This window comes from Psammomys obesus, unplaced genomic scaffold, assembly GCF_907164565.1.
Source record: "Psammomys obesus unplaced genomic scaffold, mPsaObe1.curated_primary_1811, whole genome shotgun sequence".
Classification (NCBI taxonomy): domain Eukaryota; kingdom Metazoa; phylum Chordata; class Mammalia; order Rodentia; family Muridae; genus Psammomys; species Psammomys obesus.
Genome location: NW_026596046.1, coordinates 33,704,594 through 33,720,214, shown reverse-complemented (window position 1 = coordinate 33,720,214; position 15,621 = coordinate 33,704,594). Strand labels below are relative to the sequence as shown.

The window sequence follows — 15,621 nt, the reverse complement described above, 5'->3', positions numbered from 1 at the left end:
ATTTGTTCACTATAATTACTAAGTCAATAAATGTATATGATGTGGGTTTTGTTTTTGTTTTTTAATGTATCTCAGAACTGACCTTAAACTTGTGATCCTTCTGCCCTGGCCTTCTAAGTCCTGGAATTAGAAGCATGCACCACAGCTGGGCAGTGGTGGTGCACGCCTTTAATCGCAGCACTCAGGGAGGCAAAAGCAGGTGGATTTCTGTCAGTCTGAGGCCAGCCTGGTGTTAGGAGTGAGTTCAGGGACAGCCAAGGCTACACAGAGAAACCCTGTTTTGAAAAACAAAAATAAAACAAAACAAAAGCATGCACTGCCATGCATAACATTTCTCTCTCTTTCACTCTTAAATATTTAACATTATTTATACAGTGTTCTGCCTGCCTGTGTGCCTGCACACCAGCAGAAGGCCCAGATCTTATTATGGATAGTCATGAGCCACCATGTGGTTACCGGAATTGGGAGAACAGGCAGTGCTTTTAACCTTAGCCATCTCTCCAGCCCTTGATATTTATCTTTTTTTTTTTTTTAAAGTATACAGATATAGGCTACCTTTAATAAAATGTAGTATCTAATCACAGAATTTTAGAACCTGTGAGCACTTAGTGCCAGTGAAAGGTTCCTCACTGTTGGTCCTCTGGGTTATTGATACACAAAGACCTCAAGCATCTCTTGAGCCTCATCCCAGTGTTGTGCTTTCTGCTGGCCACTGTTGAGATGCGTGTTTTGGACATTCTGGGGGCAGTGCTCATTTGGATGGAGGAGGCTGGATTTCTGAAAGAGAAAAGCCGAGTGGGTGGTAAGTAGGAGTGAAAGAGGAATTATGCTGAGGGAGGCTTTGGGCTGCGTGTGGAGGAGAGTTGTTATTTTTATAAAACTGTTTCTCTCTTAACCCAGCTATCCTACAAATAATTGAGACTCTTTTATGTTTGTTTAATAATAAGCTTCACAGCACAATAATTGAGCAGTTATTGCTCTACTCTTAACCCTCTAAGCTAATCTGGTTTCCTTCCAGCGTTTGTGGCTTTCTTGTTCCTGTTTCCTGATGTCTCTTGGACCTCTGCCCTTGGCTCAATCCCCTCTTCTAACTCCTCCTCCCCTGGCTGGCAGGAAGTCCAGCCCTGTTTTCTCCCATGCTTATCCACTGGCTGTAAGTTGCTTTATTGGCATATGAGGGTATAATTGGGGAGCAGTGTTTATACAACATTGAGACAGGAGGTTCTCAGAACAAGGTTTACAGCCAGATATGGAGTTGAGGGAGGGCAGGGCACAGAAATCAGCATTAGAATCACACAGTAACCTTACGCTTTCAGAGAGTGAGGGGTGAGCAGACCCTGGATAGTGTGGTATGCTGGCAGTCAGTTCTGTAGCACGATAATTCTCGACTGCTGATTTAGCATGATATAAGTATACACTGAAATTTGTGTCTATTGTGGAAAAATTTAAAGGCCATAACCCTTCTCTACCAGAAGGGGGAAAAACATTTTTTAAACCAATGGGCAGTGTTAATAACAAAACTAGAAGTGCGTGTATAGTGTGTTTAAGATGTCACATTGTGAAAGGGACGTAGAGAACTAACCATAGAAATTAGAAGCCTGGAGAGCATGAGAGGTTTGTACTTAACAAAGATGAAGGGAGAAAATGGCTTAGGTCTAACTGTACTAGGCAGCACTAATGTTTGTTTATCTATCTATGCATCTATGCATGCATGCATGTATGTATGTATGTGTGTGTGTATGTATGTATCTATCTATCTTATTTTATCTATCTACCTACCTACCTACTATCTATTTACCTATCTATCTAATTTAGCTAGCTTTTTGAGACAGGGCTTCTCTGTATAGTCCTGGCCATCCTGGGACTTGCTCTATAGACCAGGCTGGCCTTGAACTCAGAGACCTGCCAGTCTCTGACTCCCGGGTGCTGGGATTAAAGGTGTGCACCACCACTGCTGCAGCACTAACATTGTTGCAAATTTGTATCTTGTGTCGTTTCTACGTGTCTGTAAGGAAATTTAATCCCAGGCAGTGTCAAAGCCTTTATGATCTTAGTCTAAATGAGAACCTTTAAACTTTCTTCTGTCCTGTGAGAAGAGAAACCCAGAGTGCTACACTGGAAGGAACCTGGAGTCTAAGACTGTTGCTGGTGGGAAAGCCTGAGGTCCTTTGTTATGTTTTTCTGTGTTTGCCGTATCACTCGCTGACAGGTGATGCCAGGCTGGATCAGTGGATAACGTATAAGAGAGGCACTGAGGCTGTTAGAGCAGATGAGCTACAGTGAGTAACTGAGCAAGTGAAGAATGGGGGTGCCTTAGGGAATACAATTGAGAAAAGCAAGAGCTGACGTGGAAAGCCAACTAGGAGGCCATTAGCTGGGCGAAGAAGATGATGATCGCTGTGGGTTTAGAGGTGAACAGATTAGAAATGATGTTTTAAATCAGTTCCTTATTGCTAAATTTGTTGACACTGCCCAGGCCTCAGGTTCCTAGATTCTGAGACAGTGGTCACTGCTTCCCAGAGGCATTCTGTCTCTAACTGCTGTGACATCAACTCTTGCAGCTGTCCTGGGTCTCTGCATAGTCTCACTTTGGATTTTTTTTGTTTTGTTTTGGCAGGTTTTTATTTCTTCTTTTCTAATTCCTCCAATATTGATGTTCCTCTGAAATCTGTCCTAGGCTCTGCTCTCTCTCATTCTCACAGTCTTAAAGGGTGATCTCATTTACTCTGCTCATGTTGGTGATGTTAGAAATGTTGTAATGTTTCATAACATTATTAGCATCTGTGTGCTAACGATTGCCACATTTTCATCCCCAGCCAAGGTCTATCTCCCAACACCAGTCTCTATACTGAACAGATACCTCACACTGCTACTGATGTGGCATAGGCACCTCAGGCTCAAGTGAAGCTTCTTAAGTAGCTCTTCTTATGCTCCCACACAATGGCACCACCATTGCCTTGGCTCCTAGCGTGATGTGATAAGCATGTACCTGTGTTGTCATCCTTCAGATCACAGCACAAGAGTCCTTTAGTATTCAGAAAGTCCTCTCATCCTCTGCCAGGTACTCTGACATGGGAGTTCCCACTCTTGGCTGAGCTAGTTGTTTGCTTGTGTGTGTGTTTGTGTGTGGCTGTGTGTGCATGCTTGAGGTGAGACAGTGAAGACATGATTCCTCAGCTTCCTCTCTGGCTGCCTGCCATTGTGCTCCCCTGAGTCATTACGGACTCACGCTCTGGAATGGTGAGCCAAAATAAACTCCTTCTCCTTGTAGCTGCCTTTGGCCATGGTGTTTATCACAGCCACAGAAAAGTAACTCACACAACCTTTGACAGGATTAGTAGCCAGAATATACAAAGAAGTAGAGAGCTACTTAACAAGAAATCAGAACCACCCAGTTAATAAATGGACTAAAGAGACAAACTGACAATTCTCAAACGGTGAAATACAATTGGATAATTTTAAAAAAAGAAAAAATGTTCAACTTCACTAGGATGCAAATCCACCAAAATTCCATGCCACCCCAGTCAGATTCCAGATCACCGCAGTGATCAAGAGAACAGTTAACACTGTGTTGGTCCTTGCCAACACAAGAGAAACCTACACACTGCTGGTAGAAATGTACTAGTTCAACCCCTGTAGAGGGCACTGAGAGGAGATCTTCCATATGACCCAAGTATACCATTTCTGGGCATTTATACAACTATCATGGAGATGGCTGCACATCGCTATTTACTGCGGCTCTGTTCACAGCGTCTATGTTGTGGAGCCTGCACGCCCAACAGCGGATGATTAAGAAAATATATGGGCACACTGTAATTGTTTTCAGTCATAAAGAAGAAAATGGAATCAATTGGAGAGAATCAGATTGAGCCTGTTTAAGCCGGTCCCATGAAGATGAAATATTATATGCTTTCTGTCATTGTGGCTTCTAGATTTTATATGGAAACATAAAAGCATGTTAATATATATGATATGAAAGTAGGAGTAAAGCTGTCTAGGGGGATACAGGTGACTAATGGCGGGGAGAGAAGTGAGACGAGGGCGTAGGAAACTCTGATGCTCAGTGTCTCACTTTGCGTTATTATTGCTATGAAGAAACACCCTGGAAAGGATCTGTTTGGCTTACACTTCCATATCGTGGTCCACTACTGAAGGAAGTCAGGGCAGGAGCCTGTGGGCAGGAACTGACGTAGAGACCGCAGAGGGGTGGTGCTTACTAGCTCGCTCCTCGTGTCTTGCTCAGCCTGCTTTCTCATAGAACATAGAACAACCAGCCAGCCATGGTACCACTCACAATGGCTCCGGCCCTCCTTCATCGATCACCAATGAAGAAAATGTCTTATAGCTGGATCTTATGGAGGTATTTTCTCAGTTGAGGTTCCTTCCTTTCAGATAACATTAGCTTTTGCCAAGCTGACATAAAACTAGCCAGCACACTCAGTGTAAGATATTAACTTGTATGCAAACTTAAGAATAAACAAAATTTGAAAATATTTCTTTTCATGTATGTATTTGGTATGTGTGTGTTCCTGCAGAGGCTAGGAGAGGGTATTGAATTTCCTGGAGCTAAAGTTAGGTGGTTGTGAGCCACCTGATGTTGGTGCTGGTAACTGGACTTGTGTCCTCTGGAAGAACAGCAAATCTCTTAGCCACTGAGCCATTTCAGGGCCGTGTATTGACAAGGGTTTTCTTTTTCTTGTTAAAGCTGATGGGTTATATGGTAAACGTTCTGTTTCTATCATCTGAATTGTACATTGTTGATGATTTGTACAGGATCACATGACTGCCACAGTTTTATGTAGGTGCTATGGTCTGGTGGTATAATACCTCAACTGCAATTCTTCAACATTTTCACAGCTATTCTAGCTCTTGCATTTCTGTATTATTTCCTTTAGAATCGACTTCTCAATTTCCAAAGGAAAGGGCTTTGGTAGTTTTGGTTGCAATTGCGTGGCCTCAGTAGATCAGCTACTGAGACAGAATCACCAACAATATGAATCCTCATTCCATGGGTCTCCATTTGTTCTCCCCTGCTTTACTGCCTCATTTATGGTTCCTGAGTGAAATCTTTGACATCCTTCACTAGATTTATTTTTAGTTATTTGTTGATAGTATATATAAGCAGCAATTAATTTACAAAATTTATTCTGGAATTTAGACTTGGCCAAGTTTATTTCTAGTAGAGTTGGGTTATAGATCCCTTTTGATTTTTCTGTTTACAACCATAGCATTTGCAAATATAGTCTTCCTTTCTTGTGCTGTGGCTTTTTCTTTTTTCTTAATAAATGTATGTTAATTGGACAAAGGAGTTTCATTGTGTCTGTGTCCGGAAGTGTGTATACACCTACTTTGACCAGGCTATGTGTTGGTTTCCTGCATGGATCGAAAGGTGTCCCGAGACAGTGAGCCCAAGAACCACAGAGCTCTGAGAGGAAGCCTCCTCAGCAGAGGCTGGCAGCCCTGAGGGAGGACAGCCCTGGCTGAGCTGGAATGCTACGGTCTAACAGCTCCTCTTCATTGCTCATCTTTTGTAGCTTTGCAGTTCCCAGTGGTGCATTTCCCCAACTGAGCTCAGGCACTCCGGAGCCTCAGCCCCATTGCACTTCTTCATTTCTTCCTTCTGTGCTTCTTGGTTTCTTCCATGAGAGAGTCACCCTGGGCAGCAAGCGTCATAAAAAGAGATTTAATGGGAGGGACGAATCCAGGAGTGGCTGCCCTGCTCCCCGGGAGAAGACAGCAGGGGACTAAAACGTAGGCAGGGCTTATATAGGATTTTCTAGGGCAGAACAGAGAGGTCCAGGGTGAAGATTGGCGGGATTTCAAGTGCTGAGTTAGGGGGAACTCAGGAATTGGTGGATTATCCTGTTCAGGAATTGGTGGGGTTTTGTTGTTGTTGTTATTATTGTTTTTTTGTAGGGTGGGGTCTGGGCACTCTCCCACCTCGGGGCTGGAAATGACAGTTACAGTCCTTAGAAAATGAGCATCAGGGTAAATTTTGGGTCAAAGTTTTGGTGGGTGGTTGGTGTTCCCCTCCCTCTACTAGGAGACTAGCCTAGTTAGAGGGTGTCCTCTCTGCAGCTCTGCTTGAGTCCCCTCACGTCCTCCCAGGAGCCGACCCTGACTTGGGTCTCCAGCTTGTCACAGAGATACCCCCACCCTCAGTTTCTCTTTTCTCTACAGATCTTCTGTCCTCTTGCCTTTGCTCTCCCCAGGTCTGTTCTCCACCCTCTTAACTCTCTATACCCCCTCTCCTACTTTGTTCCCTCTCTTTAATCAGTACCTCTATCTAATCTCTCTCCCCCTGCCTTCAGGATGTGCACGGTTAAAGATAGAGCAGATAGAACAGAGATTGAGGGAATGCCCAGCCTGGCCCAACCAAAGACCCACCCTATGGGAGAGAGCCAACCCTTGACACCATGAACAATATTCTAACAGGACAGGAGTCTGTCAGAATTGTCCTTTGAGAGACTCTACCCAGCAGCACCTCAAAACAGATGCTGAGCTCACACCCAAACACTGGATGATGAGTAGGGCATCTTGTGGAAAAGTGGGAGGAAAGAGAAAAAAACTGGTGACAGGAACTCTACAAGAAGACCAACAGAGCCAACTAACCAGGGCCAAGAGGGGCTTGCTGACACTGAAGCGTCAACCAAGGGCCGTGCATGAACTGGACCTAGGCCCCTACAAAGATGTAGCAGATGGGCAGCTTAGGCTTCATGTGGGTCCTCTAGTAAGGGAAGTGGGGACTGCAGTGGACACCGACTCACTTGCCAGCTTTCTGATTACTTCTCCCTGGTGGGACTGCCTTGCCAATCCACAGGGGAAGAGGACATACTCAGTCCTGATGCAACTTGATGAGCTGGGATGGATGAGAAAGGGAGGTTTCCCTTTGCTGACAAATAGGGGAGAGGAGAGGGTTGGGGCTACAACCAGGATGTAAAGTGAATGAAAAATAAATACATTTTTAAAAAAAGAAAATTAAAAAAAGCAAGTAAGCAAGCAAGCCAGATCAGGGCACTTAAGGAAGTCTGGGCTTGGGGCCTGGCTGCTGGAGCTCCTATGGCAGGGGTCCTGGCCACTTCCCTGCCTTGAGGGTTTAAAAAGTTTATGCATTATGCAAAGGGAGTCCACCACAGGGATTCCCTGCCTCTTGAGTGATGTGACTAGCCAGTACCACTTGTTACTTGGGTCTGGTTTTTCCTTCCCTTCTCCCCTCTCCAGTACTTCCTCCTTTTAGTTTTACTCTTTTTTCAGTTGCCTTCAAGAACTGTGTTAATAAAATGCTGGCTGTGGATGTCTTGCCCTCTTCCTGGTCTTAAGTGTAATCATAGCTCTTGATCATTGTTATTCATACTAGTCAGAAGATTTTTTGTGATGATGGCATTGCTGAGGTTTGGTTTCAGTGTTAACTCTTGTTTTGTTAAGCAAAACGAAATACTTTTGTCTCTGGAAGATTCTTAATACAGCTGGTATTTTACCAACAAAGCACCTGAGCCTGGTCTTGGTGTAAGCAGATAGGTATTTTCTCTTGCTGTTTTTAGTGCAAGGAGTTGAAATGGTCTCACAGGTCCTGGTAAAGTACTACCACTGAGCTGTCCCCCCAGCCTGAGAATGTTCTAATAGTAAGTCAAATTCAACGGATACTAATCATTTATATTTTCTATTTCTTTTGATGTAGAAACTAATGGTTTGGGGCAGTTTGACTATTTGATATAAATTAAAAATTGGCATGAAGTTGTGATTATCCCATAATTCCTCCAGGTGCCTAAAGGATCTCTAGAGAGGTCATCTTTTCCGCATGGTGTTGCTGCTGTTGTCATGCAACAGAGCCTTTCTGAGATCACAGTTCTGGAACCCATGGAGAAAGCACAGCTTCTGATGCCCTCTGTGGTAGTGAGCATAGGATCTGAAGAAGGAAGGATCACAGATCAGGAGTAGAGGCAGCATGGGTCAGGCTAGGCTGGTCCCTTTTATACCAGCCCTGACCTGAGGATGGGAAGGGTCACGTGAGAGCACATCCACAGGGACATTTAGTAGAACTCCCTTTTGAAAGCTTCTGTCACCCACAGTGATTGAAATAATGGGATGAGCTCATGGTAAGGCAGATATATATGTATGTATGTATGTATGTGTATATATATATATATATATGTCATATCTATATCTATATGTGCAGGTTTATTGGAATTGGTGGGGGAGGATAGAGAGAAGGGAGAGGCATGTGCAGAGAGAGGAGAGAAGAGGAAGAGAGACACAGAGAGAGGAGAGCAGAGGAGATGGGGATGATGGGGGGAGGAGAGGTAGGGAGCAGGGGAACCAGATTGTCCTGATTGTATAGTGAAGAGCCCCTGGGTGAAGGGAAGGCGAGGAGAGCAGAGGAGATGGGGGGAGGGATAGTGTGGGGAGATGGTGTGGGGAGATGGTAGGGGGAGAGATGGTAGGAAGAGAGATGGTGTGGGGAGATGGTAGGGGGAGAGATGGTAGGGGGGAGATGGTAGGGGGGAGATGGTGAGGGGGAGAGATGGTAGGGGAGAGATGGTAGGGGGAGAGATGGTAGGAAGAGAGATGGTAGGGGGGAGATGGTGAGGGGGAGAGATGGTAGGGGGGAGATGGTGAGGGGGAGAGGTAGGAGGCAGAGGAACCAGAGTGTCCTGATTGTATAGTGAAGAGCCCCTGGGTGAGGGGAAGGCCCACTCCTGGGCTGGGGTATGCCAGCCATGCCCTGCAGCAGGTAGGGACCAAGGGATGTCAGCAATCAAACACCCAGAACCACTGCCCCAAAGACCATGCTTTGCATCATGTCAGCCTTTAGGGGACACAGTTAAACCATGTACAAACCAGAGCAGCTGGCAATTATTTTCAGAAATCAAACTTTCTCTCTCCTCTGACCTTTCACCTCCCCACCACCGTTGCTATCCCTGTTTCATTCAGGACAAGGCCTGTTTTTAGTAAGATAGCTGCTATGCATATGCTAGCCTTCTTGTTTACTACCCTTCACCTTCCTGGGAGAAGAACGAGCTTTCTCTTTTAGAATTACTAACGTAATAATTGTACAAGCTGAAGAGCCTACTGTGGCTTTCTTTGCTTACGTGTTGCATGCATCGACCATGCCTGCCCTCCTGTCTGCTCTCTGCTACCCTGTCTATCCTCTCTGTCCCCTCTCCCAGCCCTCCCCAGTCCCTGATAGTCCCTGCATAGAGCTCTCGAAAGTACAAATATAATGAAATCTTTTCCAGCGGGAAAGTTGAATGGCCTTCCAATGGCTCTTTCCATTGCATGAGCCTTTCACAGTCTGCCCATTTGTCTCAGTCAGTGTCGTCCTTCCGTTTCCTTCTGCCACTTTAGCCTCACAAGCTACAGGGAGTGTGCCGCTTTCCAGGAAGCTCTGATTTGTCACTGCTTCTCTTAAACCTGTGCATAGATGCATGCTCACCGTCAGGCAGACAAAAACCTCTTCTCAAGGCTCAGGTCCTGAGATTATGGTTAATTTGATTGGTTGTTCTCAGTATTTACAAGTATTTATCTGATATACAACTTTTCATTTGCTATATATCTTTACACTCACAACATCTAGCTTCCAAGAATCTTTATTAAACCCAATTTCCATTCTCTCTCTCTGTCTCTGTCTCTCTCTGATAACGTTAGGTGACAAGGCGCATCTGTCCTTGGTCACCAGGGTGACTCTGAGGTAGCTGCTTGGTTTCTTCTCCCTGCATTCGATGTTCTGGGTTCTACCGCAGCCGGGAGCACTGGCATTGAGCAATCACCCAGGTGACTACATGGTGTGTTTCTCTTTATAGATGCTTTTCATAGACATGAGCTCATGAGGTGTCCCCCCTCCTCAGGCAGCTGTCCTGTGCGAATGCAAAGCTGTTGTTTCTTCTCCTGTCAGGCCTTCCCCTCCTCACCCCCAGGAGGATCAGGATGTGCCATGCTATTTTGAAAAGCCTAAATACTTCCAACTTTTATTCTCTGGTTGAATTTGAAAGGGGAACATTATGAGCCCCGTCTTGATGTGGCAGGGGCTCGGTGAGTCTATTTGGATAACACTGAAGAGTGGAGGGAATGTGACTCTGTCTGTGTGTTTTAAGCCCCTAAGGTAAGATCAGAAAGCGTCTGGGGCAGTGAGAGCCAAATAGTTGAAGTCATACATTAATTATGGTCATGAATCATTTTTATTTTTAAAGTCTTTACCATTTGACAAGGTTGTTTGCATAGTAGCAGTGGAGCTCTAAGCAGCCCGCCCAGCTTCAAGAAACTACTATTTGTTGACTTGTCTCTGGGTTGATAATACCTATCGTTTTTAGTAAAAATTGCTTATTTCCCTGCCTGAAGGAGGAGGGGTCTTTATGCAGTTTTTCTTGACAAAATATTTTGAACTCGTAAATGTAGGAAACAGTGATCTTTCAGTTAATCTCATGCTCTATCAGTCAATTTCAGGAATGTGGTTACATATATGTATATGCTGGGCCATCACGACACATATTGAGAGGCTGCTTTGCAGAACTCTTGCTCCTCAGAAAGACCTGCGGAGAAGGAGGAAGAGGAGAACCATTCGCGGAAATGTGTGCTGACAGTCTTCCATTGCTGTGCATTACATTAGTGTGTACGACAGAGCTTAACCCTGACTGTTGTAGTGTGCGGTGTGCAGAGGGTGATGGGGTGTGGATTTCTAGAGCAAGGGGCAAATGCCTCCCGTTGCCAGGAGCAGAGGTTCTGGCTGAGCTGCCCTTTAGTGGGTTACAGCTTTGCTTACCTGCGGGGGGCAGAGACATGTGTGGGCAGATGCATGGCTTATAACAAGGCACAAAAATAAGAAAGGTCCCGGTCAATGCTAGTGGGTTGGTATTACTGAAGTGAAGGTTCAGGGAGACCAGGCTGGCGATGGAGTAGAGACCACATCACAAAGGTCTTCCTTTGAATTTGGGTTTCTGTAGACATGTGTTTTTAAGACTGTATCATCAGCGCAAACTAAGCATGCATCAGGAGGCAATGGGATTGTGTAGTCCTGAGGGAGCTGCTGCATGACTGATCTTGGGACCTGTTTTCAGATGACCTAAGAAATCCTCAGTAACTATCAAGTAATTCCCAACAGCCTAGTAATTCCCTACTGAAATGCTCCTAGAGATACTAATGTCATAAGATCCATTGTACAATCACACACACATACACACACACTGTGAAGACATTCAGGCTAAGACTGATAGCTATTTTTTAAATGAAGTAACATTTTCACACCGTACACCACAATACAAGTTTTGGTGTGGTCCTCATCCCAGTCCAGATCTAGGGTTTCCATCACCTCAGGCAGTCCCTCAGTCCCCAGTGTCTGTTCCTTGCCCAGAACCAACTGATTACTGCTTGTCAGCAGAGCTGGATTTTACCTGCTGTCGGGTTTTAGGTGAAGAGCGTGTTCAATCTGTCCTTGTTTCGCTCCTGGCTTTTCTTCACTCGGCATGGTTTTGGGATTTACTCATATTCTTGTGTGCATCAGTTACTCCCCTTTGTATTGCCGAGTAGACTGTCACTATACAGGTCTTAATTTGGTTCTTAGTTTCCTATTTATTTGGTGGACAATTAGATTGTTTTCTGTGCCCCTTGTGGGGTTGGGATGGGCAGGGTCTTACGCAGCCTTGGCTGGTTTTGAACTCACTGTGTAGCTCAGGCTGGCCTTGAACTTCTGATCTTCCTGCCTCTGCCTCCTGAGTTCTGGGATTACAGATGTCCACAGCTACACCTGGCTTCTGTGTGCATTCTGAAACAGACCTCGTGGGCTTACACGTTCATCCTTTGTGGGTAGGCACCCATGACTAGAATTTCTGGACTGAAGGGTAGACCGTATGTTATGTTTCCTAAGAAACTGTCTCTTTAAAATGTTAGTATTATTTATCTTACCAACAGTGCATGTAAATTCTACTTGCTCCCTACCCTTTCCTTCATTGTAACCTTAGTTCTTCTACTGGGTATGAAATAGTATCTCATCGTGAATGTAACTTAGATTCACCTAGAGACTAAGATATTCGGTTTCTTTTTCTATGCTTACTGAGCTTCCATTTTGAAATCAACTTTTAATGCACAAAAAGATCGGTCTTTATCATAGTAGTTACATACACACACACATACATACCTACCTTTGTACTTTGCTCATATTTTCCCCTTTTACCTTTCCTTGTCTGCCTCTCTTGGTCCCTTACCTCTGCCCAATGCAGATTTCCATGGCAGTGGCACAAATGTATATTCCTAGCAGCAGTATATAATGCCCCTTGAGCAATCTATGCAAGCTTTTGATGACCTTTGTTTCCTTGGTACAGTCAGGCGAGATAGGTCACCCATGTAGTTTTACTTTTCATTTTTTTCTGGGGGCTAAGGTTGTTACGCATTTTTGGGCAGTGGTAATATTGGTGATCTGTTTGGTTTTGTTTCTTTTGAGAATGTCTGTTCAGTTCATTTGCCTGTTCGTTGAACAGATAATCTTTGGAGTTTTAGGTATGTGTTTAATTTTTGGTTGTTTTATTTTACTTTTTGTCGCTGGGGACCAAATCCAGAGCCAAGCACTCTACCACTGAACTAATGCCCAACTTGTTTTTTCTTTAACATGCTGTAGGTATCAACCTCTTGCCCTGTACGGCATGTCGGTGGTGAGGATTCCCTTCACTCTGTAGGCATCCTGCTGGTGTTTGCTGTGATACGCAGCTTTTTAACTTCATGCAGTCCAGCCACCAGCTCCTCGCAGAAAGTCTCTGCCTGTGCTTTTTGGTGTCATGAAGTTGCCTGTGCTTATGTTTTGAGGTGTATGCTGTTTGTTTTGTTTTGTTTTGTTTTGTTTTGTTTTTCTCTAACATTTTCAGAGTTTTGTGACTTAAAGTCTTTAGTCCATGTTGAACGGGAGTTTTGCAGAGTGGGAGGGATCTAATTTCCTTCTCCTTTATGAGGACATCTAGCTTTCCCACAGCATTTGTTGGAGAGTCTGAGCTTCTTCAGTGTGGCTTCTGGCACGGTCCTTTGTTGGCTAGGGGATTTGTTGGTGTCTCCCAGTGCGAACACTACACTTTCATAGTGATATCTCTAAGTGAACACACTTTCCTGGGCCTGGTAAACAAGGTAAATGATTGTTCTCCGTGTGTGTGTGTGTGTGTGTGTGTGTGTGTGTGTGTGTGCGCGCGCGCATCAATTGTGTACCTGGTACCCATCGAGACCAGAAGAGGGCATTGGGTCCCTGGGAGTTGGCATTACAGATGGCTGTGAGATACCTTATGGGCTGTAGTAGTCAAACCTTTGTCTCTCCAGCCCCTTGTTTGTTTTTGAGATGGAGTCTCACACTGTACTCCCACTATTCCCCAAGCCCTGGGCTCAGGTGATCTTTCTTCAATCTTGTACATATCTAGATGGATAAGAGTACCTGGTTATTGACCTATTTTTCATCTTTAAGGTGTAACACACTTCCTTGATCATGCAAATATAGAAAACCTTGGTATCTGACAGATTTTAAGATTGGATTGTTGCTTCTAGATCTCTTTCTCTATATAAATTATAGGAATTTATATAAAGTAAGCCCATGAACCCCCATGACTGTCTCCCAGCAATGAGATTACAAACTTGTGCTGCCATGTCCAGCCTTGGCGTGGGTGCTGGGGATTCAACTTGGGTACTCATGCTTGAGCTACAGGCTCCTTTCTGACTGAGCCATCTTCTCGGCCTCTCAGCCAAATGGCTTTCCAAAGCACTCCCAACCCCTTGAGTCCTTTACCTTAACTACATTGTGGGCAGAGCAAGGCAATTCAGAGCGCTGTTATTTTAGGACTTATAATTCCTGTTACTTCATTATATGTTTGAATCTAGAAATAATTGGTTTGTTCAGGATTGATTCTATTTATCCTAGGAGATTTATAGTTCATGTCTGTGGCTCTCTGTGTTTAGACTTTGTAATTAACTCACTTACATTTTTCTACAACTTGTATTTCTAGGCTTCATAGAGCCCAGTGTGCAATTAAACAGACTCAGGTAACTGTTCAGAGAATTGGAAAGGAAATTGAAGAAAAGCTAAGACTCACATCGACAAGCAATGAGCTGGTAGGTTTTTGTATAAGTACCTGTTCAAACTCCTTGTTTTCTTCAAGCGATTATCATATTATTCTTGGAAACAATCTCTAGACAGTACTAATAATGATACTTATAACGTTGCATTGAGATGGCTGCTGGTTCATTTTAAATGTTAGAAATAAAAGTTCCCCATCTGCTAATAATGTAAGGTAAATCTGCCATATTCTGTTAGATGAAACTTGAGATTATATATAATTACTTGGAAGATGACTAGCAGACTATTTTATTAATGTCTTATAAATTGAGCTCTAAACATGAACTGTATAGCGAGTGAAATATAGCTGCCAGGTCAGGAAAAGCGGGAAATCAGATCAGTAGGGACTAATTTACTTAAAGAACGCATTTGGGTTGTTTTTGATGGCTCAACTGCCTGCTGATAGCTGCCCCCAAACCTAACAACCTGAGTGTGGTCCCAGCGATCCATGTGGCAGAAGGAGAGCACACTCCTGTAAGTCGTCCTCTGACTTCCGTGACACAAATACATGCAAGTCAATAAATGTAAACCCCATTTCATTGCTGTCTCCACATAGTGCTGGTTTTAATGAAGACAGTTTCTTACAATTTAATTTGTACTTTGATTATATTCACCCAGGATCAATCCAACTTGAAAAGATGGAGTTTTAAATTAATAGGATCAAAATAAGAGGCCAGTCTGTGAATAGTGTTTACCCTTAGAGCAATAAGGGTTGAGTGAGGCATTCCAAAGAAACCATGACCTCAGTCCAGATGGACAGATTGCAGGTCTTCATAGAGCTGGGTGCTTTTTTATACTCTTCCTTGAGAGGGAAAGACTTGCAGCTTTGGAGTGACCATTCTGTCTCAGTAAGCCAAGAGTGTGCACCAAAGTACCAATTATCAGATGGAGCCACATGGCTGTGCACAGCTTTCAGTATATTATGGGTTGAAAAACTACTTAAAATTCTTAACTTGCCACGAAGTCACAGTATTTGTCTGCCTGGAGGAACTGCTATCGCACACCGCAGCCTCTTCCCACTGTCCCTTGCACATGCTCGTGTAACGGCCGCTCTTAACACTGAGGGGTTGTGCACACAGTCACACGCTTCCGGAATTATGGGAGGCGTGTGTGCAGCTGCCTATGTGCAGTCTCTTTCCTGGGATTTGAGCTAAATGCATTTGTTCAACCTGTAGAAGTTTGCTGCCACTGGCAGTTCCCACAGTTGAACTTCATTCCCTGTTTATGGAAAACGCCTCCATGCTAGAGAATCGGCTGTCTTTAGTGTTACAGCTTCGGATCAAGAAGGGCCCAAACTTTAGGCCATGAGTACATTGTAAGGGAAGAAAACTTTTCAGATTTTTAGGACCTTTGTCTGGGGAGAACTTGCTAGGTTGTATTTTCTTTACTTGCCTCTCCCAGGCTAGACTGAGAAATGACTTGCTTCATTTAGTGACTGCATGTGCTTTTTCTCAGTGTGGAAACATGTATGCCTAATCCTGTTTTTCTAAAATATAAGTGGTGACCCACAGAGTAAGGTGATAGAATGTGTGCCCTTACAGAGGTCA

At 44.2% G+C, this 15,621-nt stretch overlaps 1 protein-coding gene across 3 annotated transcripts in view; it reads left to right on the top strand.

Annotated features, from left to right (window-relative positions):
* The window catches only part of Uvrag (UV radiation resistance associated), a 263,208-nt gene that overhangs the window by 110,827 nt on the left and 136,760 nt on the right, over positions 1–15,621 (top strand). For all 3 annotated transcript variants that reach the window (XM_055623512.1, XM_055623513.1, XM_055623514.1), the window contains one exon: positions 13,965–14,070. In XM_055623512.1, the coding sequence (XP_055479487.1) occupies positions 13,965–14,070 (106 nt within the window). The remainder of the gene's footprint in view (positions 1–13,964; positions 14,071–15,621) is intronic.